The following is an 18,975-nucleotide window of genomic DNA, read 5'->3' as shown; positions in this document are numbered from 1 at the left end:
CGCAAATGGGTCTTCCAAATGGACAATGACCCCAAGCATACTTCCGAAGTTGTGGCAAAATGGCTTAAGGACAAAAGTCAAGGTATTGGAGTGGCCATCACAAAGCCCTGACCTCAATCCTATAGAAAATGTGTGGGCAGAACTGAAAAAGCGAGTGCGAGCAATGAGGCCTACAAACCTGACTCCGTTACACCAGCTCTGTCAGGAGGAATGGGCCAAAATTCACCCAACTTATTGTGGGAAGCTTGTGGAAGGCTACCTGAAACGTTTGACCCAAGTTAAACAATTTAAAGGCAATGTTACCAAATACTAATTCAGTTTACTTCTGACCCACTGGGAATGTAATGAAAGAAATAAAAGCTGAAATAAATCATTCTCTCTACTATTATTCTGACATTTCACATTCTTAAAATAAGACGGGGAATTTTTACTAGGATTAAATGTCAGGAATTGTGAAAAACTGAGTTTAAATGTATTTGGCTATGGTGTATGTAAACTTCCGACTTCAACTGTATGTGTTTAAGACCCCCCCCAAAAGTGATGCCCCGGATGTATTTATTCTACGTTTTGTTGTCAGAATATAGAGAATCTATGGATTGCACCTTTAAGCATCCCATTAAAGGGTCCTTAACCTCCTGCCTCTTTAATTGTTAGGTTGATGGATTGATTGTCTAATTGACTGACACGTTAATGAGTTGATTGATTGGGGTATTGATTGGTGTCTTCCCTATCAGGTTGACCCAGCTGCGAATGGCCAGAGAGTGGGCAGAGTCTCGGGTGCGTCAACAGGAAGACCAGCTGGCTGAGCTTCAGGAGGAGCTGAGGGGAATGCCAGAGAAGACGCCACAGACAGACTCGATGTCACTGCAGACGGTACGACAAGGATGATGATGATGATGATGATGGCTTGCATTTATGTAGCACTCTTCAAAGCGCTTTACATTGTATGGGGGCATCTTATGAAATCCCAGGTGATGAATGGCAGCCATTCAGCACTATTTACACAAACTCCTCTCTCCCCCTCTCCATCTTCCCCTCTCTCTCCCTCGCAGGATGTGATGTCGTTGCAGGCGGACCTGGCGGAGGCGACAATGTTGAGCCAGCGTCAGGAGGAGGTGCTGCGTCAGAGGGAGAGGGAGCTGACGGCCCTGAAGGGGGCGCTGAAGGAGGAGGTGGGGAGCCACGACCAGGAGATGGAGGCCCTCAGGGAGCAGTACAGCCAGGACATGGAGACCCTGAGGAGCACCATGGAACAGGTGTCACAGGTAGATACGTCGGTGGGTGGGTGTGTATATGCACTTGTGTAAATGAAGAGTTTAATTCCAAAATGCTATATATCCATTTTCAGAAATGTTGGTAAATTAGCTTTTATTGTTTAAAGAAATTATGAAAGAGATTGGTCTGTTTTTTTCACTATCTAATCATGGCATGTTCAATGACAGGCATGTATTTGTTTAAAATCTATCACTTGATATATCCGCCTCACTCTTAGAGAAATAAGTAGTACGCTAGGTTTTACACGATCAATTATAACAAATAACGACATTTTAAATGAAGAACTGTACAAAGTATACATTTGTGACATCACTATTTAATTTTTTTTTTAAATATTATTCAATACAGTAATATGAGATCTGTATGTAAAACATTTACGTTATACATTTTTGTCATTAGCAGATGCTCTTATCCAGAGCAACTTACATTAAGTGCATTATCTTAAGATGGCTAGGTGAGACAACCACATATCACAGTGAAATATACAGGATACCAACATTACATTCCAGCTAAACAATGGATATATAGCGTTTTGCAAAGTAATTAAAAATGTATACACATCTGAAATCTATGGATAAAAAAACGGAGGACAGTAATATTTTACATACATGAAGGTACCCATAAGCAATCATTTCTGATGGAAAAACACAAATGTGAAACATTGGTGGATATAGCGTTTTGGAAATAAACTCTTCATATGTCAAATGTTCATACAGTGTTTCGCTATCCATTCCCAATCCACCCCTTGATTAGTTAAATCCGGTATGCTGGTGCTGAAATGGAACAACACAGTATATGCGTTGGTTGGGGGTCCCTGAGAAACTGTCTGTCTGTACGTATCAGTGGAGGCTGCTGAGGGGAGGATGGCTCATAATAATGTCTGGAACGGAGCACCTGGAATGGCATCAAATGCATGAAAACCATGTTTGATGTATTTGATACCATTCCACTGATTCCGCTCCAGCCATTACCACGAGCCCATCCTCCCCAATAAAGGTGCCACCAACCTCCTGTGGTATGTACAGTGCATTCGGAAAGTATTCAGACCCCTTGACTTTTTCCATATTTTGTTACGTTACAGCCTTATTTTAAAATTGAATTAATTATTTTTTTCCTCATCAATCTGCAATGACGAAGCAAAAAAATAAAAAAACTTATTTACATATAGTACCAGTCAAAAGTTTGGAAACACCTACTCATTCCAGGGTTTTTCTTTATTTTTACTATTTTCTACATTGTAGAATAATCGTGAAGACATCAAAACTATGAAATAACACATATGGAATCATGTAGTAACCAAAAAAGTGTTAAACAAATCAAAATATATTTTGTATTTGAGATTCTTCAAAGTAGCCAACCTTTGCCTTTATGACAGCTTTGCACACTCTTGGCATTCTCTCAACCAGCTTCATGAGGTAGTCACCTGGAATGCATTTCAATGAACAGCTGTGCCTTCTTAAAAGTTCATTTGTGGAATTTCTTTCCTTTTTAATGTGTTTGTGCCAATCAGTTATGTTTTGACAAGGTAAGGGGGGTATACAGAAGATAGCCCTATTTGGTAAAATACCAAGTCCATATTATGGTAAGAACAGCTCAAATAAACAAAAACAGAAACGACAGTCCATCATTAATTTAAGACATGAAGGTCAGTCAATACGGAAAATTTCAAGAACTTTTAAAGTTTCTTCAAGTGCAGTCGCAAAAACCATCGAGCTATGATGAAACTGCCGCTCATGAGGACCGCGACAGGAATGGAAGACCCAGAGTTAACTCTGCCGCAGAGGATAAGTTCATTAGAGTTACCAGCCTCAGAAACTGCAGCCCAAATAAATGCTTCACAGTTCAAGTAACAGACACATCTCAACATCAACTGTTCAGAGGAGACTGTGTGAATCAGGCCTTCATGGTCGAATTGCTGCAAAGAAACCACTACTAAAGGACACCAATAAGAAGAAGAGACCTGCTTGGGCCAAGAAACACGAGCAATGGACATTAGACCTGTGGAAATTTGTCCTTTGGTCTGGAGTCCAAAGTGGAGATTTTTGGTTCCAACCACTGTTTCTTTGTGAGATGCGGTATGGGTGAACGGATGATCTCTGCATGTGTATTTCACCGTAAAGCATGGAGGTGTTATGGTGTGGGGGTGCTTTGCTGGTGACACTGTCAGTGATTTATTTAGAATTCAAGGCACTCTTAACAAGCATGGCTACCACAGCATTCTACAGCGATACGCCATCCCAGCTGGTTTGTGCTTAGTGGGACTATCATTTGTTTTTCAACAGGACAATGACCCAACACACCTCCAGGCTGTGTAAGGGCTATTTTACCAAGAAGGAGAGTGATGGAGTGCTGCATCAGATGACCTGGCCTCCACAATCCCCCAACCCAATTGAGATGGTTTGGGATGAGTAGGACGGCAGAGTAAAGGAAAAGCAGCCAACAAGTGCTCAGCATATGTGGGAACTCCTTCAAGACGGTTGGAAAAGCATTCCAGGTGAAGCTGGTTGAGAGAATGCCAAGAATGTGCAAAGCTGTCATCAAGGCAAAGGGTGGCTATTTGAAGATTCTCAAATATGAAATATACTTTGATTTGTTTAACACTTTTTTGTTTACTACATGATTCCATATGTGTTATTTCATAGTTTCGATGTCTTCACTATTATTCAACAATGTAAAAAATAGTAAAAATAAAGAAAAACCCTTGAATGAGTAGGTGTGTCCAAACTCAGGTGCATCCTGTTTCATTGATCATCCTTGAGGTGTTTCTACAACTTGATTTGAGTCCACCTGTGATAAATTCAATTGATTGGACATGATTTGGAAAGGCACAAACCTGTTGGAGCAAAAACGAAGCCATGAGGTCAAAGGAATTGTTCGTAGAGCTCAGAGACAGGATTATGTCGAGGAATAGATCAGGGGAAGAGTACCAACATATGTCTGCAGCATTGAAGGTCCCCAAGAACACAGTGTTCTCCATCATTCTTAAATGGAAGAAGTTTGGAACCACCAAGACTCTTTCTAGAGCTGGCCGCCCAGCCAAACTGAGCAATCTGGGGAGAAGGGCCTTGGTCAGGGAAGTGACCAAGAACCCGGTGGTCACTCTGACAGAGCTCCAGAGTTCCTCTGTGGAGATGGGAGTACCTTCCAGAAGGACGACCATCTCTGCAGCCCTCCACCAATCAGGCCTTTATTGTAGAGTGGCCAGAGGGAAGCCACTCCTCAGTAAAAGGCACATGACAGCCCGTTGGGAGACTAGTCAGGATCAAGGGATAGATGAACGGAGCAAAGTACAGAGATACTTGATGAAAACCTGCTCCAGAGTGCTCAGGACCTCAGACTGGGGCGACGGTTCACCTTCCAACAGGACAAGGACCCTAAGCACACAGCCAAGCCAACGCAGGAGTGGCTTCGGGACAAGCCTCAATGTCCTGGAGTGACCCAGCCAGAGCCCGGACTTGAACCCGATCGAACATCTCTGGAGAGACCTGAAAATAGCTGTGCAGCAATGTTCCCCATCCAACCTGACAGAGCTTGAGAGGATCTGTAGAGAAGAATGAGAGAAACTCCCCAAATACAGGTGTGCCAAGCTTGTAGCATTATAACCAAGAAGACTCGAGGCTGTAATCGCTGCCAAAGGTGCTTCAACAAAGTACTGTGTAAATGGTCTGAATATTTATATAAATGTGATATTTCAGTTTATAAATTTCAGCAAATTTATAAAAACCTGTTTTTGCTATGTCATTATGGGGTATTATTGAGTGTAGATTGAGGGGGGGGGGGGACAATGAAATCCATTTTAGAATAAGGCTGTAACGAAACAAAATGTGTAAAAAGTCAAGGGGTCTGAATACTTTCCGAATGCACTGTATGCATGTATGTACCATATGTCTGATCTCTCCCTGCTGTGTGTTAGTCCCAGCAGCAGATTGAGGAGGAGAGGCAGAGGGTGAATGATTCCATGCTCTGCCTGGAGCATGACCTAGAGAGCTGCAGGGACCAGGGTGGCCAGTGGAGGGAGCAGCTGGAAACCACCACAGAGGAGCTTCATAGCACCAAGCATGAGTGAGTGCCTTAATATAATTATTATTTAATTGGCTGTAGTATATCAATGGTGCATCATACACATGTCTACACATCTGTAAAGTCGTCTTCATTTTAGCTTTAAACTAGTAGTCTATGTAAGGCCAGTTTCTATTGTCTTGACCTATGATCCAAAATACCAGAGATATTGCGGCCCCTTATCAGTGGCAGCCCCTTATCTGGTCTTCAAAGGCAAACTTACACTTTATGATTGCTAAAGGGTAGTGATGGGGGGAATCGATACAGTTATGTATCGCGATATTATTTTGGACTTTTTTTGTTGTTGCTAGGTACCGTTAGCTAGCACTAGTCTGCTGTACCTGCTCCAAAACGCCGGTAATTTCCATCCTGAAGCTTGTTCTCCATCTTTTTTTAAAGTAGTGAGCCCACATGTTTTCAGCACTTTTGTTTCCAGGACTGATCAAAACAAATTTGTTCATGCTCTCTCTTGTCTCTCTGCAGCAGACATATAGTAAGCAATATGTTTGTAACATAAAATTGCAACAAAATCAGAGTATCGAATTGCAGTACATATAGAATTGTGAGAATCATGAGAATCGCAATACATATCGTATCGGCACCTAAGCACCCTGGCAATTCCCAGCTCTACCAAAGGGAGACCGTTTTACCCCAGAGTATTTTAATTTTGATAGGAGTCTCAGTTTCGGAACACCTGAGAGAGTTTGCATTGTCACACTTTCCTAAGATGTTTGCCGATGTTCACACCTTTTATTTATTTTGGATTGCATTTGAATACCTACGTTTTTTGTTGTGACTAATGTTTCCAGTGGCTTGGGTCCAGACCTGAAATGTTAAACATTATTCTACTGCCTCCCTTTAATGCATGCACCTTTTCCTTTTTATCCCTGACATTTTTACTGGGCAGGAATGGGCAGCAGAGCAACACTCCAACGTGAGTGAGAAACTCAAACTCACTCTTTTTGGTCTGAGTAGAATAGTTTAGTCTCATGGGGCCAAATCTTTAACTTGAGTTCTGATCCTCAAATAACATGTCACTCAAATAACATGCTCGTATCTCAAGTTTTGATGCAGCCCAATGTGACTAATGATCTGATCATTAGAACGATAAATACTAACTACAACCTACTGAGCAAATGATCAATCAAGATTTATTTACCAATTTCTATAACTTCTCAAATGAATCTCAGAAGCTATTTTAATTAATCAAGCTATCATGACAAATGATGAATCTAAGTAATCATATCAACTGTTATAAACAGACATGATCTAAACTATTGAAATGAACAATGATTACATATTCGCTGTATCAAGATTTGTTCAGATAGTCCAGATTCCTTGCAATATGTGTTTTGTCTTAGATAGCAACAGGTTTGTGATGGTGTGTAGATTCAAAGAGTGTTCATTGTTTGTTTGTGTTGTGCATTAGCTGTAGTGTTCACATGATTATCGTACATGCGGTGTGTTTAATAACTATTGGCTGTGTTTGTGTAGGCTTATGAGAGCACGTTTGGAGAAGGAAGAGTTTGAGGGGGAGCTGAAGGAGCTTCAGGATTCACTGATGTCCATGAAGAAGCAGATGCCGGGCTTTGACGAGGCAGACTCTTATGCAGAGGTAAGCTTCTTCATGGTCACAATGTCACAAAGATAAAGCATACACACATTCTTACACATAGTGCCTTCACAAAGTATTCACACCCCTAGACTTTTTCCACATTTTGTTGTGTTACAGCTGGAATTTAAAATGGATTAAATTGAGATTTTTTTTGTCACTGGCCTACACACAATACCCCATAATGTCAAAGTGGAATTATGTTTTGGGGGATTTTTAAAAAAGTAATTAAAAATGAAAAGCTGAAATGTCTTGAGTCAATAAGTATTCAACCCCATTGTTATGGCGAGCCTAAATAAGTTCAGGAGTAACATTTTGCTTAACAAGTCACATAATAGCTTGCATGTGCAATAATAGTGTTTAACATGAATTTTGAATGACTACCTAATCTCCACACCCTACACATACAATTATCTGTAAGGTCCCTCAGTCGAGCAGCGAATTTTAAACACAGATTCAACCACAAAGACCAGGGAGGTTTACCTCGCAAAGACCGGCACCTATTGGTAGATGAAAAAATGAAAAAAGCAGACATTGAATATACCTTTGAGCATGGTAAAGTTATTAATTACACTTTGAATGGTGTAGCAATACACCCAGTCACTACAAAGATACAGGCATCCTTCCTAACTCCGTTGCCGTAGAGGAAGGAAACCGCTCAGGGATTTCACCATGAGGCCAATGGTGACTTTAAAACAGTTACAGAGTTTAATGGCTGTGATAGGAGAGAACTGAAGATGGATCAACAACATTGTAGTTACTCCACAGTACTAACCTAATTGACAGAGTGAAAAGAAGGAAGCCTGTACAGAATAAAATATTCCAAAACATGCATCCTGTTTGCAACAGGGCACTAAAGTAATACTGCAAAGCAATTCACTTTTTGTCCTAAATACAAAGTGTTATGTTTGGGGCAAATCCAAGACAACACATTACTGAGTACCACTCTCCATATTTTCAAGCATAGTGGTGGCTGCATCATGTTATGGATATGCTTGTAATCATTATGGACTGGGGAGTTTTTCAGGATAAAAAAGAAACGGAATGGAGCTAAGCACAGGCATTCTTATTGGCAGACTAGATAGCCTTGGTTTCTCAAATGACTGCCTCGCCTGGTTCACCAACTACTTCTCAGAGTTCAATGTGTCAAATCGGAGGGCCTGTTGTCTGGACCTCTGTCAGTCTCTATGGGGGTGCCACATGGTTGAATTCTCGGGCCGACTCTATTCTCTGTGTATATCAATGTTGTCGCGCTTGCTGCTGGTGACTCTCAGATCGACCTCTACGCAGACAACGCCATTTTGTATACATCTGGCCCTTCATTGGACACTGTGTTAACAAACCTCCAAATGAGCTTCAATGCCATACAACACTCCTTCCGTGGCCTCCAACTGCTCTTAAACGCTAGTAAAACTAAATGCATGCTCTTCAATCGAACGCTGCTTGCACCCGCCCGCCCGACTAGAATCACTACTCTCGGCGGGTCTGACTTAGAATATGTGGACAACTACAAATACCTAGGTGTCTGGTTAGACCGTAAACTCTCCTTCCAGACTCACATTAAGTATCTCCAATCCAAAATTAAATCTAGAATCGGCTTCCTATTTCGCAACAAAGCCTCCTTCACTCATGCTGCCAAACATGCCCTCGTAAAACTGACTATCCTACTGATCCTTGACTTCAGTGATGTCATTTACAAAATAGACTCCAACACTCTACTCAGCAAATTGGATGTAGTCTATCACAGTGCCATCCGTTTTGTCACCAAAGCCCCATATACTACCCACCATTGTGACCTGTACGCTCTTGTTGGCTGGCCCTCACTACATTTTCGTCGCCAAACCCACTGGCTCCAGGTCATCTATAAATCACTGCTAGGCAAATCCCCGCCTTATCTTAGCTCATTGGTCACCATAGCAACACCCACCCGTAGTCTGCGCTCCAGCAGGTATATCTCACTGGTCATCCCCAAAGCCAACATCTCCCTCACTAACTTTAAGCATCAGTTGTCAGAGCAGCTTACCGATCACTGCACCTGTACACAGCCCATCTGTAATTAGGCCACCCAACTACCTCATCCCCATATTGTTATTTATTTTGCTCATTTGCACCCCAGTATCTGTATTTGCACATCATCTTCTGCACATCTATCACTCCAGTGTTAATACTAAATTATAATTATTTTGCACTATGGCCTATTTATTACCTTACCTCCATAACTTACTACATTTGCACACACTGTATATAGATTTTCTATTTTTCTATTGTGTTATTGACTGTACGTTTTTGTTTATCCCATATGTAACTCTGTGTTGTTGTTTTTATCGCATTGCTTTGCTTTATCTTGGCCAGGTCGCAGTTGTAAATGAGAACTTGTTCTCAACTGGCCTACCTGGTTAAATAAAAATAAAAAATAAAAGGCTAAATCCTAGAGGAAAACCTGGTTCAGTCTGCTTTCCAACAGACACCGGGAGATTAATTCACCTTTCAGCAGGACAATAACCTGAAACACAAGGACAAATCTACACTGGAGTTGCTTACCAAGAACACAGTGAATGTTCCTGAGTGGCCAAGTTACAATTTTGACTTAAATCTACAAGACCTGAAAATGGTTGTCTAGCAATGATCAACAACAACATTTGACAGAGCTTGAAGACTTTTGAAAGGAATAATGGGCAAATGTTACACAATCCAGGTGTGGAAAGCTCTTCGAGACTTTCCCAGAAATCGCTACCAAAGGTGCTTCTATAAAGTATTGACTCTGGGGTGTGAATACGTATGTAAATGAGACATTTCTGTATTTCATTTTCTATACATTTGCTGACATTTCTAACGTGTTTTCACTTTGACAGCTCCTGAGTGGCGCAGTGGTCTAAGGCACTGCATCGCAGTGCTAGCTGTGCCACTAGAGATCCTGGTTCGAATCCAGACTCTGTCGTAGCCGGCCACGACCGGGAGACCCATGGGGCGGCGCACAATTGGCCCAGCGTCGTCCAGGGTAGGGGAGGGAATGGCCGGCAGGGATGTAGCTCAGTTGGTAGAGCATGGCGTTTGCAACGTCAGGGTTGTGGGTTCGATTCACACGGGGGACCAGTATGAAAAATAAAAAAGTAATGTATACACTCACTAACTGTAAGTCGCTCTGGATAAGAGCGTCTGCTAAATGACTAAAATGTAAATGTCATTATGGGGTATTGTGTGTAGATGGGTGAGACATATATTTAATCAATTTTGAATTCAGGCTGTAACACAACAAAATGTGGAATAAGTCAAGGGGTATGAATACTTTGTGAAGGCACTGTACACAATTAAATACACCCACAATCTCACTAATTCTGTCCTACACACACACACACACACACACACACGCGCAAAAGGCAGTTGCACACATTCTGTTCCTCATCCTCTTTATTCATCTTGGTCACGATTTGCTTTTTTCCAAGGATCTTCAGCGTTGTCTTGGCGATATCAAGCAGGCTCGCACAGAGCTCGACAGACAAAAGGTTGAGCTAAACAAGAAGGAGGAGGAGCTTCAAGCCCTAAGGAGGGCTAGCCAAGTGCGGGAGTCTGAACTGAGGTCAGAGATTGACAGGCTGAAGGACCAATCACGGCAGGAGAAAGATGAGCTCGAGATGGCACTTGAGAAGGCAAAGCAGGTGAGGTGTCATCAACTTGAAACAACTAAACTTTGACTGAGTGTGGGATGGATCATGGATGTGAAGTTTATCTCTTTTACCTCTCTCGCGTGCTCTCTAGTCGTCAGGTGGGTCCTCACCATTGGATCAGGGGAGTCTGGAGCTTCAGGAAGCCAACACAAGGCTAAGAGAGAGACTGACTCGCATGGTAAAATACACATACCAAAGCCGCAACATGCATGCATAGCTATCGAAAAACACACAGGAGTAACACAGCAAACATACGCTACACCTCTAGGCACATATGCAATTGAGAGACTTTTATATCTTTAGAAAAGGACACATAATTACTACACAGTAATGCATGGAGTCACATAAACTCTCTGATCTGTTATTACGTATCTGTTATTAATATCACATACTATATAAGGTATACCTAAATACACATACTCCTAAATAAAAATATGGTATTTTTCTGTTCCACAGACGAGGCTTCACTCCAGCGTGCCCCAGAGCTCGGAGGCTGAGCAGGCCCTGGAAGATGAGAACCGCTCCCTGAGGTGCCAGCTGGAGGAAGCCAGGCGAGGAGCCTCCCGTCTGGGCAAGGACAGGGACGAGCTGGGCCAACGGCTGGAGGAGAGAGATCTGGAGAGAGACGCGCTGCGCAGGGGCAAGAGTGACCTGGAGGAGCAGAAGAGACTGCTAGACCGGGCCCTGGAGAAGATTAGCAAGGAGGTGTGTGTGGTGCGTGCGGCTGCGGCTTTGCGTATGTGCGTGCATCTGCTTTTTGATGTATTTTATTCTACTGCCCTGGTATGGATTTTGGATTGCTTTAAAGCTGAATTAACAAAGATCACCCCATCCTTCTCATCCATCCCCTTTCCACCCACCCCTTCTCCTCTACCCGTCAGATGGAGGTGATGCTGGGGGACTCCCGTCAGTCGGTGCAGGCCCTGCAGAGCCAGATGGATGAGTACAGGGAGCGCTCCAGGAGAGACCTACAGGATGCCCAGCGGCAGGGCAAAGACCGACTGGCTGAACTGCAGAGGGCCCAGGCCAACCTGAAGACACTGCAGGAAGAGGTGAGTGAGTGTGTGGACTGGCTGAACTGTAGAGGGCCCAGGCCAACCTGAAGAAACTGCAGGAAAAGGTGAGGGAGGGAAAGGAAAGGACAGAAAGATGGTGTTCAGGTACAGAGAAAGAAGGGAGGAGTGAGATCAGTGGAGAGAAAGATAGTTTACAGGTGTACTGTAGAGCGAGAAAGGAGTAAAAGGATTGAGGGAAGAGAAGGAAGAAAATAAAAAGATACGGTATGAAGTGAGACACAGTTAATGAGACAAACTTGAGGCGATCCTTGCATGACTTTCAATATATTGGGGATATTATGTCCCCTTTCCAAATATCAAACCACTGACTCCATCCCCCTGTTCCGTGGTCCAGGTGTCTCGTTTGAAGAAAGAGCTGCTGGTGTGTGGTGAGGAGAGGGACAGCGCCCAGCTGGAGAGAGACCTGCTCAGCAGCCGCCTCAAACATCTGGAGAGCGAACTGGACTCCGAGAGGAGCGCTCAGACGGACCGCAACAGAGAGCTCAGAGGCCTGGAGGTGAGTGGTCAAAGGTCATGACCTTTAAATGTCAAAGATTTTGGGGTGAATTATAGGTGTGGAAATACTGTGTGTGAGAACTTGAGGTTAGAGGTCAAGGGTTCTTCTGAGATCTTTGGGAATTGTATATGAAAGACTTCTTGCATTGGGATATCAGGATGGAGTATATGATATTGGGAGGAGAGGATAGGTTGAAAAGACATGGTCAAACTCATTTGTTTACAACATGGATGGATGTGTGTTTGTGTGTCAGGACAAAGTGAAGACGATGGAAATTGAATTGGATGAGGAGAAGAGCAGCGTGGAGCTTCTCAATGATCGTGTTGCACGCAGTCGAGAACAGGTACTGTACTTCAATAGACACACACACACACACACTTGAATACGCACAAGCAGGGACTGATTTCCATACAGACTAAGTCTCTCAGAATGTTTGCGTATTCTCTCCTCCTCCTCCTCCTTTCTCTCTCAGATTGACCAGCTGCGTGGAGACCTGATGAAGGAGCGCTCAACCGTACACGACCTAGAAATGGACAAGAGTGTCCTGGAGAGACAGGTACAGACTTCACTTTTCATATCCTAACATTTATTTAACAGAAAATGCCTAATTCTAAGAGTATGTCATCACCCTCAAAATAGTTTTTGCTCAAACACATCTTGATATGCCAACTCTCTCTCCTCAGGTGAAGGAGTTGAGGTCCCGTGTGGCAGACATGGAGACACAGTCTCGTCCCTCCGCTGGAATCACTTTGTTAGAGGTCAAAATACAGGAGCTGGAGGAGAGGCTACACAGTGAAGAGAGGTGTGTACATGCACACAATAGCTAAGTATAGTAACTGCTCAAGTACTCTGGACACTACATCAAGTACTAACATGCCAAGCACCATAATATTGACTAGCAGTAGTCCTGGCTTTGTGGATACTATGGTTAATCTGAATAGTATGAATATTGTGTGTAATGATATGTCTCCATGTTCAGAGAGAAGCTGAGTATCCAGGCCTCCCAGAGGAGAGTAGAGAGGAAGCTGAAGGACATAATCGTCACTCTGGACCAGGAGAGGAACCAGCACGCTGAGCAACGAGACCAGGTAGATGTTAATAGATACTGGTGGTCCTCTGTAGCTCAGTTGGTAGAGAATGGCATTTGCAACGCCAGGATTGTGGTTTCGATTCCCGGGACCACCAGTACGTAAAGTGTATACACGCATAACTTTAAGTTGCTTTGGATAAAAGAGTTCTGATTGGCTTGAAGGGCATTCTAAAGCGTGCATTTGTTCCCTATAACACACAGTAAAATTCAATGGCTATAGTTCTTACATGTTCTATGTTTGAGCTGCTTTTGAAAGCAAAAGTCGAATTGAAAACATTATTATCGTTGTTGAATTCGATTTTCAGCACCTTTACACTGATGACTATTTTGGTGGGATATTAACACAGCAGAAATGGTGTTTTCAATGCAGTACATAGTTTGAATTATTGGCAAGCTTCTTCACATGCACATACGTGTTCACACACACGCACTCTACCTTCTGATACATGCTACTCTCAAACCAAAAAGTGGCAAACGTATTGGTCACGTATGTTTAACGGTTGAGTTATTTTCTGTACAATGTTGTTGTATCTACTTGGGCATGTTAAGCTGTACTTTATCATACTGTGGCTTCAAGTGGTAGCTGCAGGTGCTCACATCCACCTTACTTTGGTTTTGGTATTCTTTGTGGTTATTTTTACTTTGTACTGTGACAAAGGGCTGTATACTTTTCTGGGGCTTACACTTTCCTACTCTTCCTGCTGTATACATCAGATATTTATGACAATCAGCTTCATGTACAATGGTTTGAGAGGAACCAGCACGCTGAGCAACTAGACCAGGTACTTGTTAATGGATACTGGTGGTCCTCTGTAGCTCAGTTGGTAGAGCATGGCGCTTGCAACGCCAGGATAGTGGGTTTGATTCCTTGGACACCATTACGTAAAATGTATACACCTGTGACTAAGTTGCTTTGGATAAAAGTGTCTGCTAAATGGCATTTATTATTATTAATTTATACCATGGCATTGTTGAATACTTGTTTCTGATTGGCTTGAAGGGCATTCTTGAGCGTGCATTATTTCCCTATAACGCACAGTATATTTGCACGGTAGAATTCAATGGCTATAGTTCTTACATGTTCTACTATATGTTTGAGCTGCTTTTGAAAGCTAGCGCGTCATGGAGCACACCTTCCACGTCGTTCATTATTTTCCAGAGTACGCATAACCCCTCGTTGATTATCTCTTACATATGAATGTACTGTGTACAGTATGCATACTATAACATGAAAATGAATGTAATGACAGAGAATTAGGTGGTTTTTGGTGGAAATTCCTATTGTTTCCTCACACTGTACAACTACACACTTCACTACCATAAATACTTCAAGTCAAGCAAGCACACATTTTCCTCAGGACATTGCCTTTTCTATGCATTTAATAGCTGACTTGCTGTGTCCTGCTGACCTTTTACCTTTCCTTGCTCCCTTGTGCTCCTGTGTGACAGTATCCTGACATCTAGGTGCTACAGTATCCTAACCCCCTGTCCCCCTCTTTGTCCCCAGCTGTCCCTGCGTGTGAAGGCCCTGAAGCGTCAGCTGGACGAGAGCGAGGGCGAGGTGGAACGACTGGAGGGGGTCCGCAGGAAGTCTCTTAGGGACCTGGAGGAGCAGCAGGAGCTGCAGGAGGCACTGCAAGCCAAAGTCACAGCACTGGAGTCTGAGAAGTGAGTTCCCTGATATACAGTACCTGTCAATCAAAAGTTTGGACACACCTACTACTCATTCAAGGGTTTTTCTTTATTTTTACTATTTTCTACATTGTAGAATAATAGTGAAGAGATCAAAACTTTGAAATAGCACATATGGAATCATGTAGTAACCAAAAAAGTGTTAAACAAATATATTTTAGATTCTTCAAAGTAGCCACCCTTTGCCTTGATGACAGCTTTGCACACTCTTGGCATTCTCTCAACCAGCTTCACCTGGAATGCTTTTCCAACAGTCTTGAAGGAGTTCCCACATATGCTGAGCACTTGTTGGCTGCTTTTCCTTCACGCTGCAGAATGCTGTGGTAGCCATGCTGGTTAAGTGTGCCTTGAATTCTAAATAAATCACAGACAGTGTTACCAGCAAAGCACCGCCACACCATCACACCTCCTCCTCCATGCTTCATGGTGGGAACCACACATGCAGAGATCATCCGTTCACCTACTCTGTGTCTCACAAAGACACGGCGGTTGGAACTAAAGATCTCAAATTTGGACTCATCAGACCAAAGGACAGATTTCCACCGATCTAATGTCCATTGCTTGTGTTTCTTGGCCCAAGCAAGTCTCTTTTTCTTATTGGTGTCCTTTAGTAGTGGTTTCTTTGCAGCAATTCGACCATGAAGACCTGATTCACGCAGTCTCCTCTGAACAGTTGATGTTGAGATGTATCTGTGACTTTAACTCTGTGAAGCATTTATTTGGGCTGCAATTTCTGAGGCTGATAACTCTAATGAACTTATCCTCTGCAGCAGAGGTAACTCTGGGTCTTCCTTTCCTGTGGCGGTCCTCATGAGAGCCAGTTTCATCATAGCTCTTGATGGTTTTTGCGACTACACTTGAAGAAACTTTAAGTCATTGAAATTGTCCGTATTGACTGACCTTGTCTTAAAGTAATGATGGACTGTCGTTTCTCTTTGCTTATTTGAGCTGTTCTTGCATTAATATGGTCTTTTACCAAATAGGGCTATCTTCTGTATACCACCCCTACCTTGTCACAACACAACTGATTGGCTCAAAAGCATTAAGAAGGAAATAAATTCCTGTTAATTGATATCCATTACAGGTGACTACCTCCATGAAGCTGATTGAGAGAATGCCAAGAGTGTGCAAAGCTGTCAAGGCAAAGGGTGGCTACATTGAAGAATCTCAAATATAAAATATATTTTGATTTGTTTAACACTTTTTTGGTAACTACATGATTCCATATGTGTTATTTCATAGTTTTGATGTCTTCACTATTATTCTACAATGAAGAAAATAGTGAAAATAAAGAAAAACCCTGGAATGAGTAGGTGTGTCCAAACTTTGGACTGGTAATGTTATATATATATAACACACGCGCACACAAACATAACATATTCCCTAGTATCTGCAGGCAAAAGTCAGAGCACTGGAGATTGAACTAAAGTGAGTTCCCCCTCTGACAAATATATATCTACAGTACATACTAGCAGTATACACCAAATATATTCTCTAGTATCCCACGCCCTCTATATGACTGTTCTGTACAGAGTTGCATCTTGTCATACCAGTTATACCAGATATGGTTATGTATTATAAACCACACTCCTGTAAACAGACACCTTCACCAGTGTTGTCAAACCCCTCAGTACCAGCAGGTGGTGCTTCAATATCACTCAGCACACTGCTCAAACCTGCTAAAATGTAGAAATACCTATTTCTTGTTTTAGTCCTCTATTGAAATGCATTAGCAGACATTGGAATGGTTCAGGGAACAACAACAAAACACTGAAATACCAGTACGTTCAGTAGGAACTGTGTGTGCCTTTTAGTAACAACTACAGTCAATGAGGTGATGACAACCATGTCTTGTTTCCTCTCTCAGGCGGAAGGTGTATCAGACGCGTCGACCCGTCCTGGGCTCCTCCAACCTCAGCTCCGAGGACGAGGACGGTTTTTACGACAACAACATCACCTCCATCCTCACTGAGGGACAATTACATACCACCAACTGCTAGGGAGAGATATTATTTCATATAGTAAATGAATAGATTGAGATATAGCTGGTTAGAGGGACGTACTCAGGACTCGACATGAAGTAGCTAACATGCCAAGCACTATGAAATTGACTTGCAGTTATTTTTCTGGTTTTATGAGAACTACATTGCTGTGTCAAAGGAGGTTGGTTGCCAGTACAATCAACTGTCATCCTGGCACCATCATTTCTTATTTTATTTTGTCGGTTAAAATATGAAATATGAGATCTTTTGTAGATTGACTAAGCCAAGGGCCCAAAGAACTCTGTTCAAATGTAGTGCACTGTATAGGGAATAGGGTGCCATTTGGGATACACTCATACGCTTGGAATCACAGGGTTTTGCTGTGCCTCAACTTGACTTTGATGTTTTATAAGAATACTTGCTTGAGTGTTTTACAGCACCTTTACACTGATGACTATTGTGGTGGGATATTAACACAGCAGAAATAGAGTTTCAATGCAGTACATAGTTGAAATTCTTGGCAAGCATTTTCACATGCACATACGTGTTCACACACACGCACTCTCCCTTCTGATACATGCTACTCTCAAACCAAAAGGTGGCAAACATATTAGTCACTTACGTTTAACGGTTGAGTTATTTTCTGTACAATATTGTTGTATTTACTTGGGCATGTTAAGCTGTACTTTATTGTACAGTGACTTCAAGTGGTAGATGCAGGTGCTCACATTCACCTTACTTTGGTTTTGGTATTCTTTGTGGTTATTTTTACTTTGGACTGTACTGTGACAAAGGGCTGTATACTTTTCTGGGGCTTACACTTTCCTACTTTTCCTGCTGTATACATAAAAAATGTATGACAATCAGCTAGCTACATGGACAATGGTTTGTATCGTGGGTGAATCCCACTTCATCTGTTCTTTCTATTACCTCCCACCATTCTTAATAGCCTTTCTCTATCCTGTTCCTTATTGTATTTTTAAAGTATTTATCTTGCTGGTCTGTGCAAATGTTTTCGCTCGAATGCCTTAATTATTACTGTAATTGTTGTGGTTATTTATTTCTACTGATGCTGTAGTTGCTACTATTGTCGTTTCCTTCAGATGCAGCTGCAAATTATTTCAAGAGTAACTTGTCAGTGCTTGAATCTGCTTTCCTATCAACAGAGGAATAATATGACAGGAAGTGCAATGGTACATTTCTTCTCATTACGCCTGCCTGCCTTTTTAGTGAATGTACAATTAACTTCTCACTTAAGTACATTTGCTGAGATTTTAACTTTGAATGTGGTCGTTTTCAGATGTCTTTCTGGGGCAACTTTGCCCAGGTTATGATGTTTATTGTAATATTTGATAAGTGGTAGAAATCTGCTCGAGGTTTACCAGCATTTTGACACTTTGGTATTTCAAATAAATGTTGGACCTTGTATAAATATGAAGTGTGGATGTGACCATAAGTTATTTTTCCATAAAGTATAACCAATTTAATAGAGATGGCTCCAGTGAATCAGAGTTCCTAAACTATCCGTGACCATGAAAAACTCTCACCAGTTTGCCTTTAAGTGATAATGCCCTCGAAGCCGGTGTTTGGAGGATATTGGCATGGGTGGTGTTAGGCCCGAGACGAAAGATGTGTTCGTAAATTCAATCTGGAGTGCCAGAGTGCGCTCTGGGCGTTCGTAAATTCAGAGCGTTTTGCTCTCGGAGCGTTCAGAGGGCACACTGGACGCTCTGGCCGAGGAGTAGGGTTGATCTGAGCGTTCTGACCTCACAACCGCAGTCATGCACCCAAGCTAACTGGGTTGGCTAGCTTGCTAGAAACTCCCAGACACAAATGAGAGCACACCTCACTCTTACCATTTTACTCGCCCAGCAGCGCTGGTTAGGCAGTTTTTATGTTATCCAGAGCGTTGGTGACACAGTGCTGCTAGCAACAATTGAATTACGCGTTTTTGCTGATGTTTACTGACACCGGCCATATTCAACGGGTGTTGAGCGTTCGTAAATTAAATTATTCTGCGCTCTGGCA

At 42.4% G+C, this 18,975-nt stretch overlaps 1 protein-coding gene across 3 annotated transcripts in view; it reads left to right on the top strand.

Annotated features, from left to right (window-relative positions):
* Positions 1–18,385, top strand: part of cgnb (cingulin b) — a 72,049-nt gene extending 53,664 nt beyond the window's left edge. Inside the window, exons 6-21 of one of the 3 annotated variants that reach the window (XM_041902888.2) lie at positions 735–873; positions 1,053–1,265; positions 5,189–5,337; positions 6,242–6,268; positions 6,829–6,949; positions 10,390–10,602; positions 10,703–10,789; positions 11,068–11,325; positions 11,493–11,663; positions 12,022–12,183; positions 12,437–12,526; positions 12,656–12,739; positions 12,867–12,985; positions 13,163–13,271; positions 14,781–14,941; positions 16,833–18,385. In XM_041902888.2, the coding sequence (XP_041758822.1) occupies positions 735–873; positions 1,053–1,265; positions 5,189–5,337; positions 6,242–6,268; positions 6,829–6,949; positions 10,390–10,602; positions 10,703–10,789; positions 11,068–11,325; positions 11,493–11,663; positions 12,022–12,183; positions 12,437–12,526; positions 12,656–12,739; positions 12,867–12,985; positions 13,163–13,271; positions 14,781–14,941; positions 16,833–16,965 (2,236 nt within the window). In that variant the 3' untranslated portion in view covers positions 16,966–18,385. The remainder of the gene's footprint in view (positions 1–734; positions 874–1,052; positions 1,266–5,188; positions 5,338–6,241; positions 6,269–6,828; positions 6,950–10,389; positions 10,603–10,702; positions 10,790–11,067; positions 11,326–11,492; positions 11,664–12,021; positions 12,184–12,436; positions 12,527–12,655; positions 12,740–12,866; positions 12,986–13,162; positions 13,272–14,780; positions 14,942–16,832) is intronic. The other 2 variants (XM_041902889.1, XM_041902890.1) reach the window with 2 other exon arrangements.
* Positions 18,386–18,975: the final 590 nt, after the last annotated feature.

This window comes from Coregonus clupeaformis, chromosome 17 (genome assembly GCF_020615455.1).
Source record: "Coregonus clupeaformis isolate EN_2021a chromosome 17, ASM2061545v1, whole genome shotgun sequence".
NCBI lineage: Eukaryota > Metazoa > Chordata > Actinopteri > Salmoniformes > Salmonidae > Coregonus > Coregonus clupeaformis.
This window is presented reverse-complemented; position numbering and strand designations above follow the sequence as displayed.